The sequence below is a fragment of the Phascolarctos cinereus genome, unplaced genomic scaffold (genome assembly GCF_003287225.1).
Source record: "Phascolarctos cinereus isolate Bilbo 61053 unplaced genomic scaffold, phaCin_HiC Scaffold_2;HRSCAF=192, whole genome shotgun sequence".
In the NCBI taxonomy this organism is placed as follows: domain Eukaryota; kingdom Metazoa; phylum Chordata; class Mammalia; order Diprotodontia; family Phascolarctidae; genus Phascolarctos; species Phascolarctos cinereus.
Window position 1 is genome coordinate 251,080,543 of NW_027555625.1, and position 21,297 is coordinate 251,101,839.

Genomic DNA, 21,297 nt, shown 5'->3' on the forward strand with positions numbered 1-21,297 from the left:
TACTTGCTTACCTGCCTGACTTCCTTTAAGTCCCAATTAAAATCTCCATTCTTACTGCAAGCCTTCCCTAATCCTGTCTTAATCCTAGAGCCTTACTTCTGTTCATTATTTAGCTTGTAAATTATTATTTGTTATTTATCTTATTAATCATTTATCTTTAACTATTTATCATCTATATAGTTTGCTTTGTACATATTTGTTTGCATGTTTTCTCCTCCATTAGCTTATAAGATTCTTTTTTTTAGTATTTTTTAAATATAAATTTATTTATTTTTAGTTTTCAACATTCACTTCCTCAAGTTTTTGAGTTCCAAATTTTTGCCCCATCTCCACCCCAAGATGACATGCATTCTGAATATCCCTTCCCCTAGTCTGTCCTCTCTTCTATCTCTCCCCCCTTCTCTTATCCCCTTCCCCTTCTATTTTCCTGTAGGGCAGGATAGACTTCTATACTCCATCTCCTATATTTCTTATTTCCCAGTAGCATGTGAAAACCATTTTTTTTAACATATGTTTTTCAAACTTTAGGTTTCAAATTTTCTCTCTTCCTCCCTCCCCATCCACCCTCATTGGAAAGGCAAACAACTCAATATAGGTTATACATGTGCAGTTATGCAAAACACTTCCATAGTAGACATGTTGTGAAAAATAGCTTATAAGATTCTTGAGAGCAAGGGCTGTCTTTTGCCTCTTATGTATCCCTAGCACTTGGCATAGTGTCTGGCACTTAGTAGGTGCTTAATAAATGTTTATTGATTAATTTATTGAACTCTCTCCTGTTGCATGTCCTCTAACAATCTGCTATACCTTGTTTTAATGTCAGTTTCTATTTCTATAACTATTTTAAATTTTCTATTAAAGTTTATGGTCATTTACAATCATTTTATTCTAAGTATATGTGTGCAGTTTAAGATTGAGAAAAGAGAAGCTAACCCAAAAAGGAGAAGAGATTTTCATTTTCCCCCAGCTCAGTTTGAAGTGGGAGGTAACAAACCAATTAAAGAGAGTTTCCTTCAATTTTAGTAATATCCTAGAGGTTATTTATGTCCTAGATTGTCTTTTGAACCTAAAGAGCAAATAAAGCTATAGTCATGACAAGTGGAATTTGTCATGGTGATTCAGGTTATCACACTCTATGTAACATATAGCTAAGCCCTACTTGCTTACATATTAATAAGTTAGGTATGAAGGATTTTTCACTTTACGAAAATTGGTTTTAGAATGCCCTATGGAAGAGGACAAAGGAAATGAAGACCTAATTACTCCTTCCCACTGACAACCCCCCCCCCCCCGCCCCAGCTCTCTTCTGCTTGCCTTTGCTCTCAGATAGCTGGTAACTAATTCTCTATGAGGTTATTTATGACTTATAATGGCTTTACCCCTCCTAGGAGTATTTGCATTCTAATGAATTCAAAATTACTTTCAGAGCCAGTAGAGCTTTCAAGATCCAAAGGAATGAAAGAGAATGCTGGAATTTCAGATGACAGGAAAGTGCCAGAGGTTACTTGGGGGACATGAAGCCCTGCCTGATTCCCTTCACATAACATCACCTATTGTCGTACACATAGGACCAGACATGTCACTCCAGGTTGTAACATTACCTAGATTTTCCAGTGTCTTTTTCATTACAGGACCAGAGCCCTAGAAGACCATACCTCACCCTTAGGTTTCAAAAGCCATGGCATGAACAAAAGCATGACCAAGGATAGCCACAAAATGGGAGAAAGAGCTGCAGCTACCCTTTGGGCAAGCTCAACCTAGCCAACCCTGGGGTTTAACAATTATCCTCACTAGCCAGCAGCAACCTCTTATCAAAATATTATTCCTTTCTCCTGACATCTTAGTGGAATTCCACAAGGTGGCAGCCTTGAGACCACTTCCAGGAAAGAGAACCTAACAGGTTTCTAACCTGACACAAGCACACACACACACACACACACACACACACACACACACACACACTCATACAAATCTCAAAGTTTCCTAAGTGTCTCAGCGCAAGTGGATAGTACATCTCTGGATGTGCTAATCCAACTAAATATGTTTCCTTGGTTTCTAGAATCTGCATCTTGGAGCTGGAAGAGACCATAAAGACCGGTCTAATCTCCTAACTTTTCTAAGGAGTAAACTAAGGCTTAGAGAATGAGAGTAACTTGACCATTGTCACACAGCCAGCTAGTGGCAGAACTAGATGCAAAACTCAGGCCTTCTGATTGTCTAGTGTTTTCACTGAACCTCAAGTAGCCTGGCAGTCCTATAGGCTCCTTTCTTGACTTCTGAAAGGCATTACACGTGTTTTTATTTCCTGCATGGCCTTCAATCTGATTGGCATTCAATATGATTTGTTGGAGTTTCAATGTTATTACCACTATTTCTCAATTATCAGAATGAAGTGGGCTTTGGGGGTGACCCTCCCCATTATGTGATGTAGCTTTGGAATACATCATGTGGTGTTTTTTCTACTATATTTGGCTGCCACGTCCAGGAGAGGAGTCCAGCCAACGCTTCCCACTGTTGGCTCTAACTGATAAAGAACAGTGATTGGTGGCCTCTCCAGGTGCTTCCCCAAACTGTAGATTGAAGTCTCATAAATTGGATTCTACTTTCCTGCTGATACGTGATCACTTAGGAGACGTTTCACCAATGTTTCTGGTAGAACTTGGAGGTATGAATAGGACCTTTGGCAGATGGAGCCCTTTAGTTGTAAAGTTCTGTTCAAGCCCCATCCACCCATCTCCCTCATCCTTATTAGGGAAATTATCTGTTAACTAGCTTTTTGAAGGAGAATATGAAAAGCCTCAATATATTTGTGATTGTAAATTTGACCGAAAGTTCCCATAAATGTCTCTCTATTCCAAGGAACTTTGTAAACTATGAAGCTGCCTTGACATTTCTGGAGAAAAGAGGAAGCTGTGTTTTTCTCATCCTGATTTGACTCTTGTTTTAGCCAGCACTAGCTGAGCTAGAACTGGAAATGGAAACGGAAGAGAAAGACAGAGAGACAGAGAGAGACAGAGACAGAGAGACAGAGAGAGAGAGAAATAGAGAGAGATGAAAGTATCTAGTGTGCATTTTCTGAGGCAAGGAATCCTTAAGGTGACTCCTCGCCACCCCCCTCCAAAAAATGTGTCCTATCTTATGTCTGGCTTGAAATAGGAACTTGCTTGAATTAAAAAAAAATACATTACCTCTCCAAGGAATGAGGCCACACTCCCTGCAAAAGAGGCCATATAGCCTGCACAATCATTCTGAGAAGGCTATTTCACTTGTCATGACAGTGAATGGGAGCTGATGGAGCACATATATTGGTTTTGGTTAGCAGCAACTGGCCTCCAAGATGGTCCTTGTGGATCTGCTACCCCCTAGTGGACTCAGAGAAGTCACTTTAGGAATCGGAATCTGTTCACACAATTATTCTCTGGATTGCCACCCTAGCCAACATGTTTGTTCAGCAAAGAGAATTCTGCACTCATGGAGCAGGATGACTGCTCTCAAATTTCAGGAGGCAAAAATCAATCAGATAATCAGATCTTGCTTCGGATAGAGCCAGTTCCATAGCAGTTGTCAGCAAAACCAAAGACATGAAACCACAGAGGTCAGACACAGGGTCATAGAATAGACATAGGGTCCTGCAAGTAATAGAATCATAAACTTAGAGCTGGAAAGGGCATTTAGTCTAAGTCTGTCATTATGTAGATAATGAAACCAAGGCCCATAGAGATGAAATGACTCAACCAAAGAGTAGATTTGAATACGGGACGTTGGACTACAGGATTTGAACCCCTGTCTTCTGACTCTAAATCTAGTGTTCTTTTCCATTGTACCATATTTTGTTGGATTTGACATTCTGAAAACTGTTTTCCTGTATCTTTGTGGAAAGACTAGTGACTCCTATTGCTATAACCTATAGCAAGGATTCTTAACCTAGAGACCATGAATTTTTTTTTCCAAATATAATTTTATAGCTGTATTTCAACTGTATTTCAGTTCCTCATTTGTAAAATGAGTTGGAGGAGATGGCAAATCACTCCAGGATCTTAACCAAGAAAACCCAAATGGGATCACGAAGAGTCAGACACAGCTGAAACAACTTAGTAACAACTACAAGGATCAAATATAAAATCCTCTATTCGGCATTCAAAGCTCTTCATAACATAATCCTCCTCACGTTTCCCCTCTTCTTATAGTATACCCACATATCATACCACCCAAGTAATCTAGTGAAAGCTGCCTCCTTGCTGTTCCTCCCATATGAATACTTTATCTCCTGATTCTGGGCATTTTTATTGGGTAGCTAGGTGATACAGTAAGTAGATGGAGTGCCAGGCCTAGAGTCAGGAAGATTCATCTTTTTAAGTTCAAGTTTGGCCTCAGAAACTCACTAGATGTGTGACCCTGGGGAAATCACTTAACCTGTTTGCTTCAGTTTCCTCATCTGTAAAATGAGCTGAAGAAGGAAATAGCAAACCACTCCAGTAATTGCCAAGAAAACCCCAAATGGGGGTCACAAAGAATCAGACATGACTGAAATGATTAAACAACAAAAAATTTCAATATTTGATATGAAATTCAAACTCAATATAAAAATTCAATTGGATTTCTTTGTACCTTATGTATTTTATGAATTTAAAAACAGTATTCTGAGAGGGGGGGCTACAGGCTTCCCCAGAAGATGAAAGTCACAAAAAGTGTAGGGCCTAAGAAATATCAATGAGTATTCTAGACTCATGGATTTAGGGCTGGAAGAGACCTTAGAGGTCATCTACTTCAACCCCATTATTTGACAGTTGAGGAAACCTAGGCCTGAAGGGATAAATAAAGAGACTTGCCCATGATCACACAGGGAGTAAGAGGTACAGCCAGGATTTGAACCCAGGTCTTCTGGCTCCAATCAGTGCTCTATTATTCTGAGTTCTTGGCCTTCCAAGGGTTGCTGTTTTTTTAAGAGATGGCTGACCCCCACTTACTACCATCAGTAACTCAAAAAGCAGGTCCAGAGGAGCTAAGAAATTCAACATCCTGCTGCCACGAGGAACTGGAATTCAAACCTTGCAGCAGAGTCTATAAGCAGTTAGTATGTGCCTTGCAAAACTCCCAGACTGACCAAGGATTTGGTTTTCTCATGTATCTTCATACCATCTTTATTAAGGGATAAGAGTTAATACATCGACTTCAGTTTTTTCAGCCTTGTGGTTTTGTTTTAATACTTCTTGTCTCACTGAGTTATTGTTTTCTGTTTGACACATTCTGATTTTCAGGGAGCTTTTTCATGAATAAGGTTTATCACCTTCTCCTCTAAGCTAGTATCTTCATGCTTTGTTTCATCCAAGTACTCTTGCAGTTTATAGCCAAGCCATTCTTTTCCTTGAGGGTCTATTTGGTCTATTTGGAATTGCTCCCTTTGGCATTTACCTCCTGGGCTTCTCTCAGTTCATAGTATTTCTTACTTGTGTTATCTTCTGTTTATTCATATCTCAAGCCTCAGTTTCTGGATTGAGACTATGTGCTTTGGAAAGATTCTGCTCTTTCTTATATTCTTGGATGGTATGGGCAAACCATGCTTAGTCATGGATACGATGACTAAGAATAGGCTCCACCCTCTGCAGGAATTCCTGGGTGGCTTGACCTAGATTTTGTCCTCAGCCTTTTCTCTCTCCATTTTGTACAATCCTGGACCCAGAATTGACTCCACCCCTTGATGTGATCCTGACAGACCACCAACCAGATTTTGTTCATTGTGCTGGCAATAGGCCTCCTGGGAGACCTCGAGTGCTTTGCTTCCCAGGGCCCTGGGCCTTTCTCTTTCTATAGCTCAGGTGTGGGCTGCCTGCACGCTTGTCTTTCCCTGCCTCCTGCAGGCATGCAGACTGAGATTCAGGGTGAACGGCTGCTAGGCTACTGGCACTGGACTGCCCCTGTTTTCTACTATGGCTTGGATGTGGACTGTCTGGACCCTGCAGTGCCTGGGAGCCAGTCTGCCTCTGTCTCCCATGATGGCTCAGGTCTGTTGGTGAGCTACATCTTCCATTTACCCAAGTTTGTCTCCACTCAGCTTCTATGTGTTTCTGAAAGATTTCTTGTATGGTTCTGAATTGAATAGAGGAGCTTAGAGGCATTTCTCTTTGGTTCTCTTTATCTTTGTTCCTTCAGGTACATTTTTAGAGCTTTCCTGTTATATTTATAGGGACTGTCACTCAGCTCCTTTAAGTCTTACCTTGCTGCCATCTTACTGCAAGCTCCCTAGTACATCCGTTCCAAAGATGGTAAAATTAAAGGGATGACCAGTCACTTCAGCTGATTCCTTTCAGTGGGACTAATATAGAAACAGAGACTAGGCGTCCTGATTCTCAGGTCAGCATTATCTCCACGGCTAGACTCTACTAGAGAATTAAGAAAAAGCTGAGCCTGGAAATAGCTTCCAGAGAAGAAACTGCAATGGGAAAGGGGGCAGTGGGAAGTGGGAGGTGAAGAGGTAATTAGCTGGACTAAAAGAACAGGGCTGTTTTGGGGTGAACTGATTCTACACTAGGCTCCCCTGTGAGTTTCTCTTTGCCCCAGCACTGCATTTCCTCAGCCAGCTCTGACCCACCCCAACCTTTCTTCCCTCACTAAATCCATGGCCACTCAACTGTATGACTCCTTGGCCCTATCCTGCTCTCCTTATTCTAGTTCTGACCTGACAACCCAGTATGCTCACCTGCCCTCTTTAAGCTGAATCCTGCTCCAAGAAAATTAAGTCAATTTCTGAGTCAACCAGGTGCTTTGGATAAGTTCCACAAATATGACCTGACCATCTTCCCAGCCCTGGGAGGATTCAGCTAGTCAGGACCCCAATCAGAGAAGCCTGACCCCTAACAGGACAGCTGGATCATTAAGGCCTATGACCCTGAGTTTTTGCAGGGAACGTAACACCCATGCACAACTGGGGTGTTTGGCTTAAAGAGGCCATGTTATCGAATGAGACTCATTGTCACAAATACAGAATGCTCTCTTCCATGAAGACAGTACAAGGTCGACTATAGAGTCCCTCCAACCCTAGATTCTCAATGCAACAGGAATACTGAGTAGTGATTTGGAAGTCAAGGTGACAGCCCTACTTCCCTGATGATGATGACAACCCAGAAGGCCAAAGACATCCTCAAGCATTCCCCTGTGCCCTTTAGTAACCACATACCTAGATATTGGTACCAGACTTAGACATGGGACCTACAAGCACAATGTGGAGAGGAACAAGTTTAATGGAAACCTGGAGGGATAAGAGCTAGCTCTAGGCTTCTTCAGATCATTAAACCTGCCCCATTCCCACCTACCCCAGGTTTATCATTGCTATGATCCAGCTCCTATTTGAATGGTAGAGTATCCTATGAGCCCGATGACTTTGGTGCCCTATTGGAACCCAAATCTTCCTTCTGGGGTAATTCATCACTTAGCCTCAGCCCTTAGAATAGCATATGCATGTGGCCTCTCTGTGGTCTCATCTCTACCATCACCAAACCCAAGAAAAACTCCAGATGTCTAGATATTGGCAACAAGAACTTCCCATTCCTTCAAGAAAAAAATCTTAAAACTTTTGGAAGGCAGACCGAGAACAAGTAAGACATCTAGGGAACTAGATTTCTGTGAACATTACAGACATGACTGCACAGCAAAGCTCTGAAATTCTGCCTGTGCAGAAGGGCAACACAGGACTGTCAATAGAGTAATTTGGCTGGAAGATGGGACTCATGAGTCCAAACCTGGATCTGCCACTGGCTGGTTGTGTGATGTTACACAATTCACTTCTCTGGATTCTGATTTCCTCATCTTCAAAGTAAGGACACAAATACCTACCGAGCCTACTTCAATGAGTTGCTATAAGGAACTGCTGAGAAAATGGGTGAGAAAATGCTTTGGAAAAGTATAAAGGCCTGGTTAGATGTGTGATGTTAATATTAGTCCTTGTTCCCACTCCTGGAGCTCTACTTTGGGTGTGAACGATGAAGTTGTGAGCTGACTTCACACTTCAGGAGTATAAACTATCTTATTGGACTTATTTTCACACCAAGTATTGGCTTCTCTAGAGGTATGGGGAGGAGGGTTATTGGTATGAACCTAGGGTTTTACAGATGTATGGATCTCCTAGTATAGAAAGTCCCTCCATAGATACAGATCAGCAACTTCTGTACCTCTCAGAGAGCTACCTGGGGCACTGAGAGGTTAAGTTACACAGCTCGTATGTGCCAGCGGTGGGATTTGAACCTAGGTCATCTTGACTCCCAGACCAACCTGTTATCCGCTATGCCCCTCTCTCTTCTTTTCTTTAACCTGACAACTAGAGTAGAATACTCCACCCCTAAAAGGTACCAGGGAACCTGAGGGAAAGAAAAATTCCAAGACTTGGCCTCCAGCTACAGGCTGAACCAACTGGGAAGAAAGTGTCATCCCCACCCCCTTCCCCAATGGCTAGACCCCAACACTGAATCTGTGGGTTCATCCCTGCCCTCACTCCCAGACCACCACAGACAAACATGTATACACACACACACACATGCACACACGCACACACACAAGCACATGTGCGCGCACACACACACACACACACACCTGCCACTTTTTGTGTATGTCGGACCAGTTTATTGGTAAAATTAACATTAAGCTTCACAAACGCTGGGACAGTAAAGCTTCACAAATGCTGGGATGTGCTTTTCCTTTTAAAGAATTTCCACTGGACCTTGATAATGAGCATCCAGTCGTTGACATATAAACTCTTACAAGCGGATGTGCACACATGCGCTTCAGGGGGGAGAAGGTGGCAGCGTCTGGGAGATGGGGAGGGCTTCTGCACCATGCACAGGGAGCCCACAATTCATTTCCCAGCTTTCTGGGCCTTCTGTGCAGACTTGGTGACCTTGCCTGCCCCTCCACTCTTCTTCTCGACATTCTTGATGACACCTACAGCCACAGTCTGCCTCATGTCCCGCACGGCAAAGCGACCTGTGGAGGGGGTAGGGGAGAGGAGGAGAGTGAGAAGGAGACCAGACCAGACCCCATACATGTCCATATCCATACATGTCCATATCCATACATGTCCAGCAGACCTATCCCTAGCAGGCTACTCCTCTGCTTTCCTTTCTTTTTTTTTTTTTTGCTAGGTGACGAGGTTAATGACTTGCCCAGAGTCATACAGCTAGTAAGTGTTATATGTCTGAGGCTGGATTTGAACTCAGGTCCCCCTGAATCCAGGGCCAGTGCTCTATCCACTGTGCCACCTGGCTTCTCCCCCCCCCACTTCTTGCCCAAACTGTTACATAGCCTATTTTATACATAGTAATTGCCTCCTGAGAGGTAGCATGCAGATAGAGAACTGGCCTTGAAGGCAGAAAGATAGGTTCAAGTCTCAACTCTACCATATGCTGGTTGTGTGACCTTGGGCAAGTCACCTAATTTCTCAGTGCTCTATAGGCAATTCTCCAAGACTGAGTTGCAAGGTATTGACCTGCATTGGTAGAGGGAGTTTACTCACCTGGAAGTCCCCTATATCAATAAAATCACAGGTCCAGGTCCTATCCCTTTCCCTAACACCCTCCTAAGTGATCTCCCTGCTTCCAGTCTCTGCCTCTCCAATCCATCCTCCATGTAGCTGCTCAAAAAATCTTCTTAAGGCACAGGTCTGACTATGCTACTCCCTTTCTAAAAAACCATCATGGCTCCCTATTTCCCTATTGAAGGCCCTTCACAATCCCTAACTTTCCTGACTGATCTCAAACTAGTATACTTTAAACACTCAATATTCCAGCCAAACTACGCCTACTAGCTATTCCTCAAGCTTGACGTGCCATCTCTTACCTCCATCGGTTTACATTAGTCACCCCCTTGTCCCCTCACCTCCACCTCTCAGAATCTTTCTCTTGTCGTAGGAGCGTAGATCTAGAGCTGAAAGGGGTCTTAAAGTTTATCTAGATTATAGATTTAGAGCTGAGGTCATCTAGTCCAACTCCTCCATTTTACAGATGAGGAAACTGAGGCACAGGCAGCAATTTAGATCTAGGGCTGGATGTTAGCTCAGAGGTTATCTAGTTCAACCTGCTAATTTTACAGCTGGGAAAACCAAGGCCCAGGAAGGTTAAGAGACCTGCCTAAAGTCACCCAAGTCATAAATACTAGGGGTGGAATTTGAACCCAAATCCTCTGACTCCAGGGTCAGTGCTCTCTCCACTGTACCGTGCTGCCTCACTTTAGTCCCTTCCTTCAAGGCTCAGCTCAGACGCCATCTCCTCTGTCATCTCTTCCTGATCCCCTTGTTGTCAAGATGCTCTCCCACCTCAAGTTTGCTATAGTGATTGGACCAGTCTCTACCTAGCCCTATCACTCCCTCATTTTTGCCCATATACATGTCGTGGTTTTCACAGGTTCTGGTTGCTGTCCATTCTCAAAGAGGACTGAAATGACATCACTGTTGGAGTCAAGCACAGTGTGTCTGACTGGGGCAGATCAGACTAAAGAGTTTGGAATACCCTACCTTACACATTGTATTCTCCTGGTAGAATGTAAGCTTCTTGAAGTAAAGGACTGTTTTGTTTTTATCTTTTTTTGTTTGGGGGGAGGGAATTGGTCTTTGGACACCCAACGCTGAACACAGTACCTTGTACATGGCACTTCATAAATATTTGTTTCCCAAAAAACAGGTTTGTTTGTTGGTTTGTTTTCCTATCTGGTATTTCAACGGTATGAGAGACACCTCTTTTGGAAGCTCACTAATAAGGATTGGCAACTCATCTGTTAATTTATAATCGCAGAGAGTTCTTGAAGAAGTGAGAGGGTAAGTGATTTGCCCATGGCCACACAGCCACATGCAACAAAGGCAAGGCTTAACCCCAAGTTTTCCTACTAAGGGCAGCCCTCTATCCACTAAATCAAGCTGCCTCTCTGTTCGATTGTCAACCTCCGGGCCAGAATCTCCTTCAGGTTCCATACTAGGTTTATCTCCCTAAAGAATATGCCTCATTGTCCTTTCAAGGAGTGCTACCCTTGATTGGACATGACTCCCCTTCATCTATAGGACTCCCAATTGTCCACAGGTCTGCAGCACATCTATAGGACTGGCTCTGGCGAGGAGCTTTAAAACGCCTATGGAGCCAGGGACCAGGGGTCAGGAGAAGTACAAGCTGGGTTGAAGAACTATCCTATCTCATTTCTGCTCCCTTTAGTCACTGATCTTCCTCCTCTTCCTTCCCAAAGTCATTGTCAAGCCCTTGAGTCCAGCCAAGAGGTCCTAAATTCACAGAGAGATGTGATTTCTAAGAGATCTCCATTCACCCCCAAGGGAGAGGCCCTCCATTCTCAAGCCCAGGGGCATTCTAAAATGCTTTCAACTGGTAGATGGGGGAACTCAGTGTGCACAATTCAGAATACTGACCCTCAGCGCACACAGACATTCTTTGTCCTATCGTTTAAATGGTCTGGGTTGACTATGGGCAAAATAAGGGCTCTCACCAACTATAGCCATTTCTGAGTGTATGAATTAGTGAGGATTATTCACAGCAAATCTTTAATTTTTGGTCAGTTTCCCCAATCATATAGTATGCCCCAGGTCCTATCAGGCCCCTACATTCCATCTGATGTGCCTAAGAGAAGACCAGCTAAACCTAACAACACTCTGAACCCAAGCTAGTTAGGAAAAAAAAAAAACAATATACTACAAGAAAACCTTGCAGCATGCTCCTAAACTGCTATAATTGACTTTCAGATTATCTGTTGTTTACAATTATCTATAACACTGGCATGGATAATGGAGAGCTTGTTATAAACATGGTCTCCCTGTTTCTGTCACTCCTGATAAGATATCTGTACAATGTCTGTTGAATGGAAGAGAGAAGCCAAGTAGTCTCTCACCAAGGGGAGGATACTGGGAGAAGCTCTCCACACACATGGGCTTCCCAGGGATCATCTCCACAATAGCGGCATCTCCAGATTTCAGGGATTTGGGATTATCTTCCAGCTTCTTGCCAGAGCGACGATCAATCTTCTCTTTCAGCTCAGCAAACTTGCAGGCAATGTGGGCAGTGTGGCAGTCAATGACAGGTGAGTAGCCAGCACTGATCTGCCCTGGGTGGTTCAGGATGATGACCTAAGGAACATAAGAGAAGTGTGAGCTCAGCCTCTGACCTAGTATCCCCCAAGTGCACCTCCTATGGTCCCTCTCTTCCTTCAACATGCACATGAAGCACCATGTTCTACAGGAAATGTTTCCTGCTCCCCCCAATTGCGAGCGTCCTTTTCCCCAAAGTACCTTGGATTTAACTGGTTTGTATTTATTGTTTTTAAATTTATCCTGTATATACTTATATACTTGTCTCCCCATTAGAATAATATAATATAATGTTTTAAGGTTTGCAAAGTATTCTACAAATATTATCTTATTTGATCCTGGATATGGATGCTATTATTATTCCCACTTTACAGGTAAGGAAAGTGAGGCAGACAAGGATTAATTGATTGCCCAAGGTCACAGAGCTAGTAAGTATCTAAAACTGGATTTGAACTCAAATCTTCAAGAAGACTCCAGGTGCAGCATTTTAATTCCTGTGCCACTGAGCCACCCCAGATGTGATATGTCTCCTTTGATTAGAGACTGTTTCATTCTTAGTACTTGTATCCCTAGTACCTAGCATGTGGTAGGTGCTTAATAAATGTTTGTAGATTGATTGATTGAAATGTAACTGACATAACACCACCATCAGATAATCCCTGGCCTAAACATAGTACAATGCTTAAGAAGCCCTAAATCTGATAAGGAAGTTCTAGACCTGCCCTCAAAGAGTCTTGTTTATGATGAGAAAGTCCCAGACCCTAAGCACACTTCTCACTGCCTTCTGGAAGAACTCAGCTGTATTCGTCTCTAGAAGAGCATTTATCTCCTGACAGCATCACCAGTTCTTGAACTGATCTCAACCCTGCTCCAACCTGTAACTTCCTGGTAGGCTTGAAGAAGGACCACACCTTCACTAGACCTCACCCACAACAAGGGCTCAACCACTGAAAGACAACCAGGTGGGCAAACTGAGGGCATTTTTACTTTTCATTTCTTAAGTCAACCAGTTCCTTCCCCAGATACAGCTGTGGCTTAATACTGGCTCTCCCCATTGCCAGGCCACATGAGGCCACTACTGGCTTGAATGCTTGGAGAAAGAGGCCTCTGACTAACTAAGTAAGAGGGGAGAGGGGAAGAGCAAGGGTCAGGGACCTGAGCCCAGGAATGATTGGCCAAACTACTCATCAACGATGAGTCTACAGGAATCTGGAATCCCTGCCTGTCTCCAAGTTAGACACAATGGAGTGGCACATTAAGTTCTTATAATCACTCCAATTACCCTCAGGAAATTTAATGAGACGGTTTCCAGTTGCAGACTAGTCATTCTGGCTGTGACTGCTCCTGCAGAGGAAAACAGGCAGTCCTCAGCCCAGAGCCTTGGCACCACAAATACATAGCCTTGGTATTGGTTATTTTGAAGGGAATGTAGGGTGCTGGCTGAGTGCTCCTCTTCTATGACCACAAGATGTTCCTGAGACCTCCTCTAGGGTCAGCACTAAAACTGTACTAAAGAACCACCTTATTCAAAAACCTCCATAGGCCAGCTTTGGCTTTTCCTTGCTCAATTTCAGGCCTCTGTCTCACTTCCAAGACATCTTCTACTCATCTCTATGACCCTGGGCAAGTCATAAAACCTCTGTCTGCCTCAATTTTCTCCACTGTAAAATGAGGGTAATAACAGCAACTACCTCACAAGGGTGGCTGTAAGGATCAAATGAGAAAATTTTTGTAAAAAGTGCTTATCACAGTGCCTGACACACAGTAGGCATGATATCAATGCCTATTCCCTGCCCCTCTTCCCTTTCAGCCAGTCTGTTCATAATCTGCTTGATTCATCATCTCCAATCCCTTCCCACCTGGGAATGGAATTCTGACCCTGGTGACCCTAGGATTTGATAAGCCAGTTTCTACCTTATCTTGCTTGGTTACAAGCCTCCACCACACTTCCCTACCCCCTCCCCTTTCCATCTCCTCAGCTCTTCATTATGTATTATCTTCCCCAGTTAGGATGTAAGCTCCTTGAGGGCAACTGTCTTGCTTCCTTATATTTGTATCCCTAGTATGTATCACAGTGTCTGGCACATAGTAAAGGCATAAATGCTCTATTCTTTATCTATCCATCCATCTATGCATCCACCCATCCATCTATCTTTCTTTCTTTCTTTCTACCTATCTATCTATTTATCTTATCTGTCTATCATCTATCTTCATTGGCTCCCTATAGCCTCAGCGATATAAAATATAAATTCCTCAGTCTGGTATTTAAAGTCCTCCACAAAGTGATTCCAACTTACCTTTCCAGTCTGATTCACATTGCACTCCTTCATATACTCTGGGCTACAGTCAAGCTAGACTATTGGCTCTCTTTAAACTTCATACACCATCTCCTGCCTCTATGAATTATCTCTTTGATCCCAAGTGCCCAAAATGCACCCCTCCTCATTTGTACCTGTCAGAATCCTTTGCTTCTGCCAAGGCTCAGCTCAACCAGCACATCCTCTCTGAAGCCTTCCTTGATGTCTCTTACCTAAAAGTGTTCTCCTGCTTTGAATTTTACCAGGAGCACTGAGAATAGCTTCTTTCACTGGACCACACCCTACCTTGTATTGTACTTATCAGGATATATACCACATATCTCCTAAAAGAAGATAAGCTCCCAAAAGGTAAGGACTGTGTTATTTTGTATCTTTGTATCCCTAGCACCAGATTCAACGTCTTGCACAGAGTAGTTGCTTAATAAATATTTCTTGAGTTAAATTGACTTAAGAATCATAGAATGTTAGAGCTGATAAGAGACCTCAAAAATCATCTAATCCAACATCCATAGAAATGAGAAAACTGGGGCCCAGAAAGGATCATCTGGTCCAACCTCCTCATTTTACAGATACATTTGAAAAAACTAAGATGGAAAGAGACAGAGAGAGATAGATGAAGGGAAGGGAAGGGAGAGAGAAGGATTTGACCATCACACTGGTAGTTTGTGGCAAAGCTGGGACCCAGGCCATCTACCTTCAAGTCTATACCCTACCTCCAAGTAGACTGTCAGGCTTTTGACCTAAGTCAAGAGGAGTATGGTTCCCTTTTGGAACAATAAACTCTAAGGGGATTCTCTTCATGGAAATAATGTCTCAGTGCCTAAACACCAGAAGGTCTTCTGGATGGTCATAAGCTCTCTCTATGTCAGAGATTCCTCTCACAGAACATCAGCAGTTTGGCTGGTTACTATCCAAATTCCCAGGGCTATTGTAGGAGAGTGGGTTCACCCAGAAGAGCTCTAATGTCACTCATTACCTTTGCTGGTTGGAGAATACCCTTCTCCCAAAAACTCAATCATATGTTCACACCTCTAGCATTAATGAGCAAGTATCCCTGTCCCCAACTCACCACTGGGTGACCTTGAGCAAGTTACTTGCCTTCCCTGGGTCTCAGTTTCATCATCTATAAAATGAAGAGGCCTAGATGGCCTCTGGCATCCCTTCTTTCTCTAGATCTAAAATCCTATGACTCTAAGAAGCTCATACAGTAAAACTGGGGCATTGGTGGTAAAGGGGAAAGGATTCCAGGTCCCCAGCTTCCTGGTCCATAGTTCTAACAGAAGACTAGTTTAGTTCTCCTTGTTGACCCCTCAGTCTACATCCTACTCTCCAGTATCCTTCCCTTATCCCCAAGCTAGGTCATTTAATTAATGAGACACATCAGCCAAACCTGTAAGTAAGACTTCTGTGGGAAGCCACTAAGGCTAAGGTATGTCACAAATTCTATCAATGAGGAGAAGGGAACCAGAATTCAACTTGTGAATGGTGAGAGGCCACTCTCCAGCATCTCCAGAGGCCTTACCCCCCTAGATTCCGTTCCTCCCACAAATTGCCCTCTTCCTGTCTCATCAACCTCATTTTCCATCACCCTCCCTTCTTCTTCACCTAACTCATACTCTCCTGCCCACTATAAGGCAGAGCAAAGAGACTGCACCTACCTGGGAGGTGAATTGAGCAGCCTCCTGGGGAGGGTCCGACTTGCTGTCACCACAGACATTGCCACGGCGGATGTCCTTGACAGACACATTCTTCACGTTGAATCCTACATTGTCTCCAGGAAGGGCCTCACTCAGGGCCTCATGGTGCATCTCTACCGACTTCACCTCAGTAGTGATGTTGACAGGAGCAAAGGTCACCACCATTCCTGGCCGAAGGATCCCTGTCTCCACTCGGCCCACAGGCACAGTTCCAATACCTAAGAGGAAACAGTAAGAAGTGAAGGAGGAGAAAACCAAGGAGCCAGATAATCTAGAAAAAGAGAAGCTCCTGAAAATCCTGATGACTATGGTGGGAGATGCCAGGGTCAAAGACAACAATGGGGGTATGGATAATTGAAATCCACCAATAATCCAAAGATCTCATTTCAGACAAAATCCCCCACCTCCTCTCCCAAACTTTTTATCAAAGTTGCCAAATGAATTAATTTGAGTTTCATTTTTTTTGTTCCTGTCCCCATGGGGCTTCTCAATCACAGGACCATAGATTTAGAGCAGGAAGAGACCTTAAAGGTCAAGTCCAAGCCTCTCATTTTTCAGATGAGGAAACTGAGGCATAGAAAGGTTACATGACTTGCCCAGGATCATACATCTAGGGAGTGTCTGAAGTAGTATTTAAACTCAGATCTTCCTAACTCCAAGTCCAATGCCCTATACATTATACAATGCTGGAGGTAGAGATAATGAACTGAAATGGCTACAATATAAAAAGAAGTAGCAGGAAAAACCAGAAACTGAGGAAGAAAGAGAAATAATTAGCCAGGGAGATGGAAACAGACAGACTGAGATTCATACATTCATCATAGCCAAAACGAGACTAGAAGTCCAAGTCCAGGGCTCTTTCATCTTTACACTTCTAGCCCTTTCTAGGCTTTCCTTAGGTCTATGTCATTCATTCATTAGTCAGTAATGTTAATGAGTGTCTATTGTGTATAAGACTCCCATGGTAGGTGTTGGGGTGGGGATGGGGTGTCAAACAAACCCATTCCCTGTGTCATGGAGCTTACAGTGTACTCTATGAGTTTTAAGCAGAGACAGGGAACAGCAAAGAGGAGATTGAATTCTCACCTCCAATCTTGTAGACATCCTGAAGTGGGAGGCGCAAGGGTTTGTCTGTTGGGCGGGTGGGGGGCAGGATGGTATCCAAGGCTTCCAGCAGGGATACACCACTGGCATTTCCTTCCTTCCGCTCCACCTTCCAACCCTTAAACCAAGGCATCTGGAGAACAGAAAGACAGTAATGAGAGCCAGGGCAAGAGCCCAACTGAGCTAAATGAAGGAAAAGCTGAGCTAGTCATTGCTAAGTGCAGGGTGAGTCAATCAGCCAGAATCTGTTTGCTATGGAACACTGGGAAACTCTACTCTTGAATCAAGGATGTCATGGACAGCTCCTTATGACTCCTTCAACAACCAGCTCTTCTTACTCCTCAAAAGCATAAAGAGTTCTCTAATTTCTTTTTTTTTTAGGCTATTGGGGTTAAGTGACCTGCCCAGGGTCACATAGCTAGTAAGTGTCAAGTGTTTGGTCTGAGGATGGATTTGAACTCAGGTCCTCCTGACTTCAGGGCCAGTGCTCTATCCACTCCGCCACCTAGCTGCCCCAAGAGTTCTCTAATTTCAAGAGACATTCTAGCTCTGGCCTCCTCTAAAGCAAAGATTCATATAGATACAGATTTTATGAGCTTTAGAGCTTGAAGGCACTTTAGAGCCCAGCTAGTCCAATCCCTTCATTTTACAGACCAGGAAACTAAAGGTGAAGTAATTTGCCCAAGACATGGGCCTATGATTCACTACTAGGAAGTAGAAAAGTCAGAATTCAAATACAGTTGAGATAGAATAGAAGAAAGAATCATAGGCTCATAGCTTAGAGTTGAAAAGGGCCTTAGAAGTGATTGAGTCCATATCACCATATTTTGCAGATGAGAAAACTGAGATCCTAGAGATGTGAAGTAACTTCCCCAATGTCACACATTCATTCATTTACTGTGACATGGTTGGAATTTGAACCCTGAACATCTGACTACACATCCAGCACTCTTTCCTTATGTATGATGTGCTCACAGAGAGAAAAGTACATGAGGCAGAAGAAATAAGAGAAGTATAGAACAGGGCTAGGTGGTAAAAATAGAATAATAAATAAGTTTGAGGAACTCAGCCTGAATAACTCAGCTCTCCAAGCTCAGAAGCCAGCAAAACACCAGTGATCATTTGATCCTCTACTTCCTGTTTTTCCATCTTCTTCTCTTTCATCTCTTTTCTCTCCTCTTAGGCTGGGCCCAATGGCAGATGGCTAATTGCTGAAATATTTGTTTTAATTTGCTTCATTTCCATTTCTTGAAAATACTGAATGCTCAAAAATTTTCCATCGTTCAAGTATTTGCATTTCCTGTGGCAGGAAGCCTATCCCCGTTTCCCTTCCCTCTTCTTGTCTCATCTCCTTCTCTTCTCTCATTCTTCCTTCCTCTCTTCTTTCTCTGCTCTTCCTTCTCTTTTCCCTCTTCCCTATCCCTCTAGGCCTGTTATCTCCCAATCCTCTCTCTTTTCTTCTTATCCCTCTCTTTCACCTTCCCATTCCTTTTTCCCCCTTCTTTCCCTTCATCCTCCTTCTTTCCCCTTCTTTCCTAACTTTTAATATATTGATTTCAGGTCCTAGACTGAGCTTTGCCACATGGCAACCTGCAGGCCCAGCACCATCCCAAGACACTGCTCAGGTTCACAATACAAACTGAGAGCCAGGTACAGAATCATCCATCCCTAAGGCCACACTGAGCCCTGACCCCCACCCCCCTCAGCCCAGGTTCCTACCAGGCCCAGCTGCCACATACAAGCCCTCTAAACTAGGACCAGGAAAGAAAGGACAAGTCATCACCTGAGGAGCAGATCTGAGGGCAGCCTGAGCCTCAATGTGTCCTCTCTCCTGTGCTGTCCTATATCCTCCCCTTCCTTAACTGTCCCTCCTCCTTCCCACCTTCTCAGGGAATAACTATGAAGGAAACCATTGTTTTCCAGTTTTTCAAGGCCTTCACAATACCCTGCAGGCCTAGTTTGGAGGACCAGAAAAATAGAGGCAGCAAAGAGAAGCTATGACCCTTTCCCTGCTTTATACTCAGCTGATTACAGACACTCAGAGACCTGGAAACTGCTGCAGATACACCTTGAGGAAAGCATCCTACTGGCCCAGGGTATTACATACCTGGCCTGTTCCCTAGAGTGCTGATGAGAAGGTATAAAGCCCAAAGACCACAGGAAGTCCCCAATACTTCCTTTCCCACCCCTTCTACCTCCCCCTACCCCCCCAGGGATTTACTTAAGTGAGGAGGAACCCAGATGAGGAAATCCTTTGATAGAAGGCACAGTAGATAGAGTGCTGGGCCTGGAGTCAGGAAGACCTGAGCTCAAATCTAGTTTCATATGCTAAATGTGTGACTTTGGGCAAGCCACTTAACCTGTTTGCTTCAGTCTCCTTACCTGTAAAATAGGGATAATAGTAACAACTATCTGGCAGAATTGTTGTGGGGATCAAATGAGATAATATTTGTAAAGCCCTTAGCACAGTGCATGATACATAGCAGGTGCTATATAAATACCAGTTATTATTATTTTTATTATTATATTGTTATATTATATATGGTATTATATTGTCATATTAATATAACACATTACTGTGTTGTGTTAATATTATTGATACTATTATAATAGTCCCATCCTCTTGAAATTTCTCTAAAACAAAAAATCCTTTGGCACAGGGCTCTTTGCACAAGAAAAGGAAAATAAACATCACCTTCAAGTCCCACTAGGGCTAATCCCAGTATCCTACCTTGAGGATAATGTCACAGTTTAGAAATGGATAAGAAAGAGGAGCCAGACAGAGAGAAAGGGAGGGATGGAGGGAGGGAGAAAGGAGGGGGACAAAGAGAGGGAGTAGGAGGGAGAGAGGGAGGGGGAAAGAGTCAGAAAGAAGAAAAGTGAGAGAGAAAAGGAGAGTGAAAGGGAAGGAAGGAGAGAGGGAAGGAGAAAGGAGTGAGAGAGTGATGGACAGATGGGGAGAGGGAGAGGGACAAAAAGAAAGTGAGGGTGGGAGGGAGAGAAGGTGAAGGGAAAGAGAAAGGGAGAATAGGAGAGGGAGAGAGGGGAAAAGGGAGAGAAATACAAAGAGAGAGAAGGTGGGAGGGACAGGAGGAGGGAAAGAGAGAGGGGGAGAGAGAGAAAAGAAGAGAGGGAGAGAGGGATAGGGAGAGAGAGAGAGAGAGAGAAAGGGAAAAAAGGACAGGAACTGAAGGAGGGAAAGAAGAAGAGGGAGGGAAGAAGGGAGAGAAAAAGGGAGGGAGGAAGAGGAGGAGGAGGAGGAGAAGAAGAAGAAGAAGAAGAAGAAGAAGAAGAAGAAGAAGAAGAAGAAGAAGAAGAAGAAGAAGAAGAAGAAGAAGAAGAAGAAGAAGAAGAAAGAGGAGGAGGAGGAAAAGGAAAAGGAGGAGGAGGAGGAGAAATATATATTAATATACACGTGTGTGTATAAAATAACTTGCTGGGTTAACACTGACAAGTTACTTCTCTGGGCCTTTGTTTCTTCCACAAATTGAGGAGGTTGAACCATATGATCTCTAAGGTCTGTCTCTTCAATCTCTAACATTCTTTAATTCTAGTTATCATTCATCCATCTTTTCAACATTAGCCCCAGGATACACTCTCTAAATGTCTCTGAAAAACCTTGAAGAAGTGATACTCTGACTGAAAAATCAAGACATGACCCAAAGGCACCCATGCAAGTGCATATGCATGTTTTTGTGATCTGATTTTGGAAGAAAGTCCTCGTCCTCCCCCTTCCCCACCCACACCCCACACCCCACACCCATACACATACACACATATATACAGCTGACTCTGTCTTTCCTAGTGAGTCCAGCAGTTTCCAGGGCCCTGGGCAACAGATATACTCAAGAGCTCCTTACATTCACTTCACATTCACTTCTCACTGCAGTGAGCTGGATTTCTGCCAGGCTTTACTCCTCCCACCCCCAAGCTATGGCTCAGATGTCTCCTTCTTTATCCTAGTGTTCTTTGAGCAGCCCAGGCTGCTCCTGGGACCTCAGCCAGGGATGAGCTGGAGTAGATCCCTGAGATGCCCTTCACCTTGACTGCCCTATGGCTTCCCTCTCCTATGGAAAGACTCCCCCCTCCTAAGGACAGATGGCTCAGTTGG

General features: G+C 43.6%; 1 protein-coding gene across 1 annotated transcript in view; it reads right to left on the reverse strand.

Annotated features, from left to right (window-relative positions):
- Positions 1–8,590: 8,590 nt before the first annotated feature.
- EEF1A2 (eukaryotic translation elongation factor 1 alpha 2) overlaps positions 8,591–21,297 on the reverse strand; it is a 30,178-nt gene continuing 17,471 nt past the window's right edge. The window contains 4 exon segments of the mRNA XM_078149895.1: positions 8,591–8,973; positions 11,872–12,106; positions 16,044–16,300; positions 17,169–17,319. Of these exon segments, the coding sequence (XP_078006021.1) occupies positions 8,846–8,973; positions 11,872–12,106; positions 16,044–16,300; positions 17,169–17,319 (771 nt within the window). The 3' untranslated portion in view covers positions 8,591–8,845.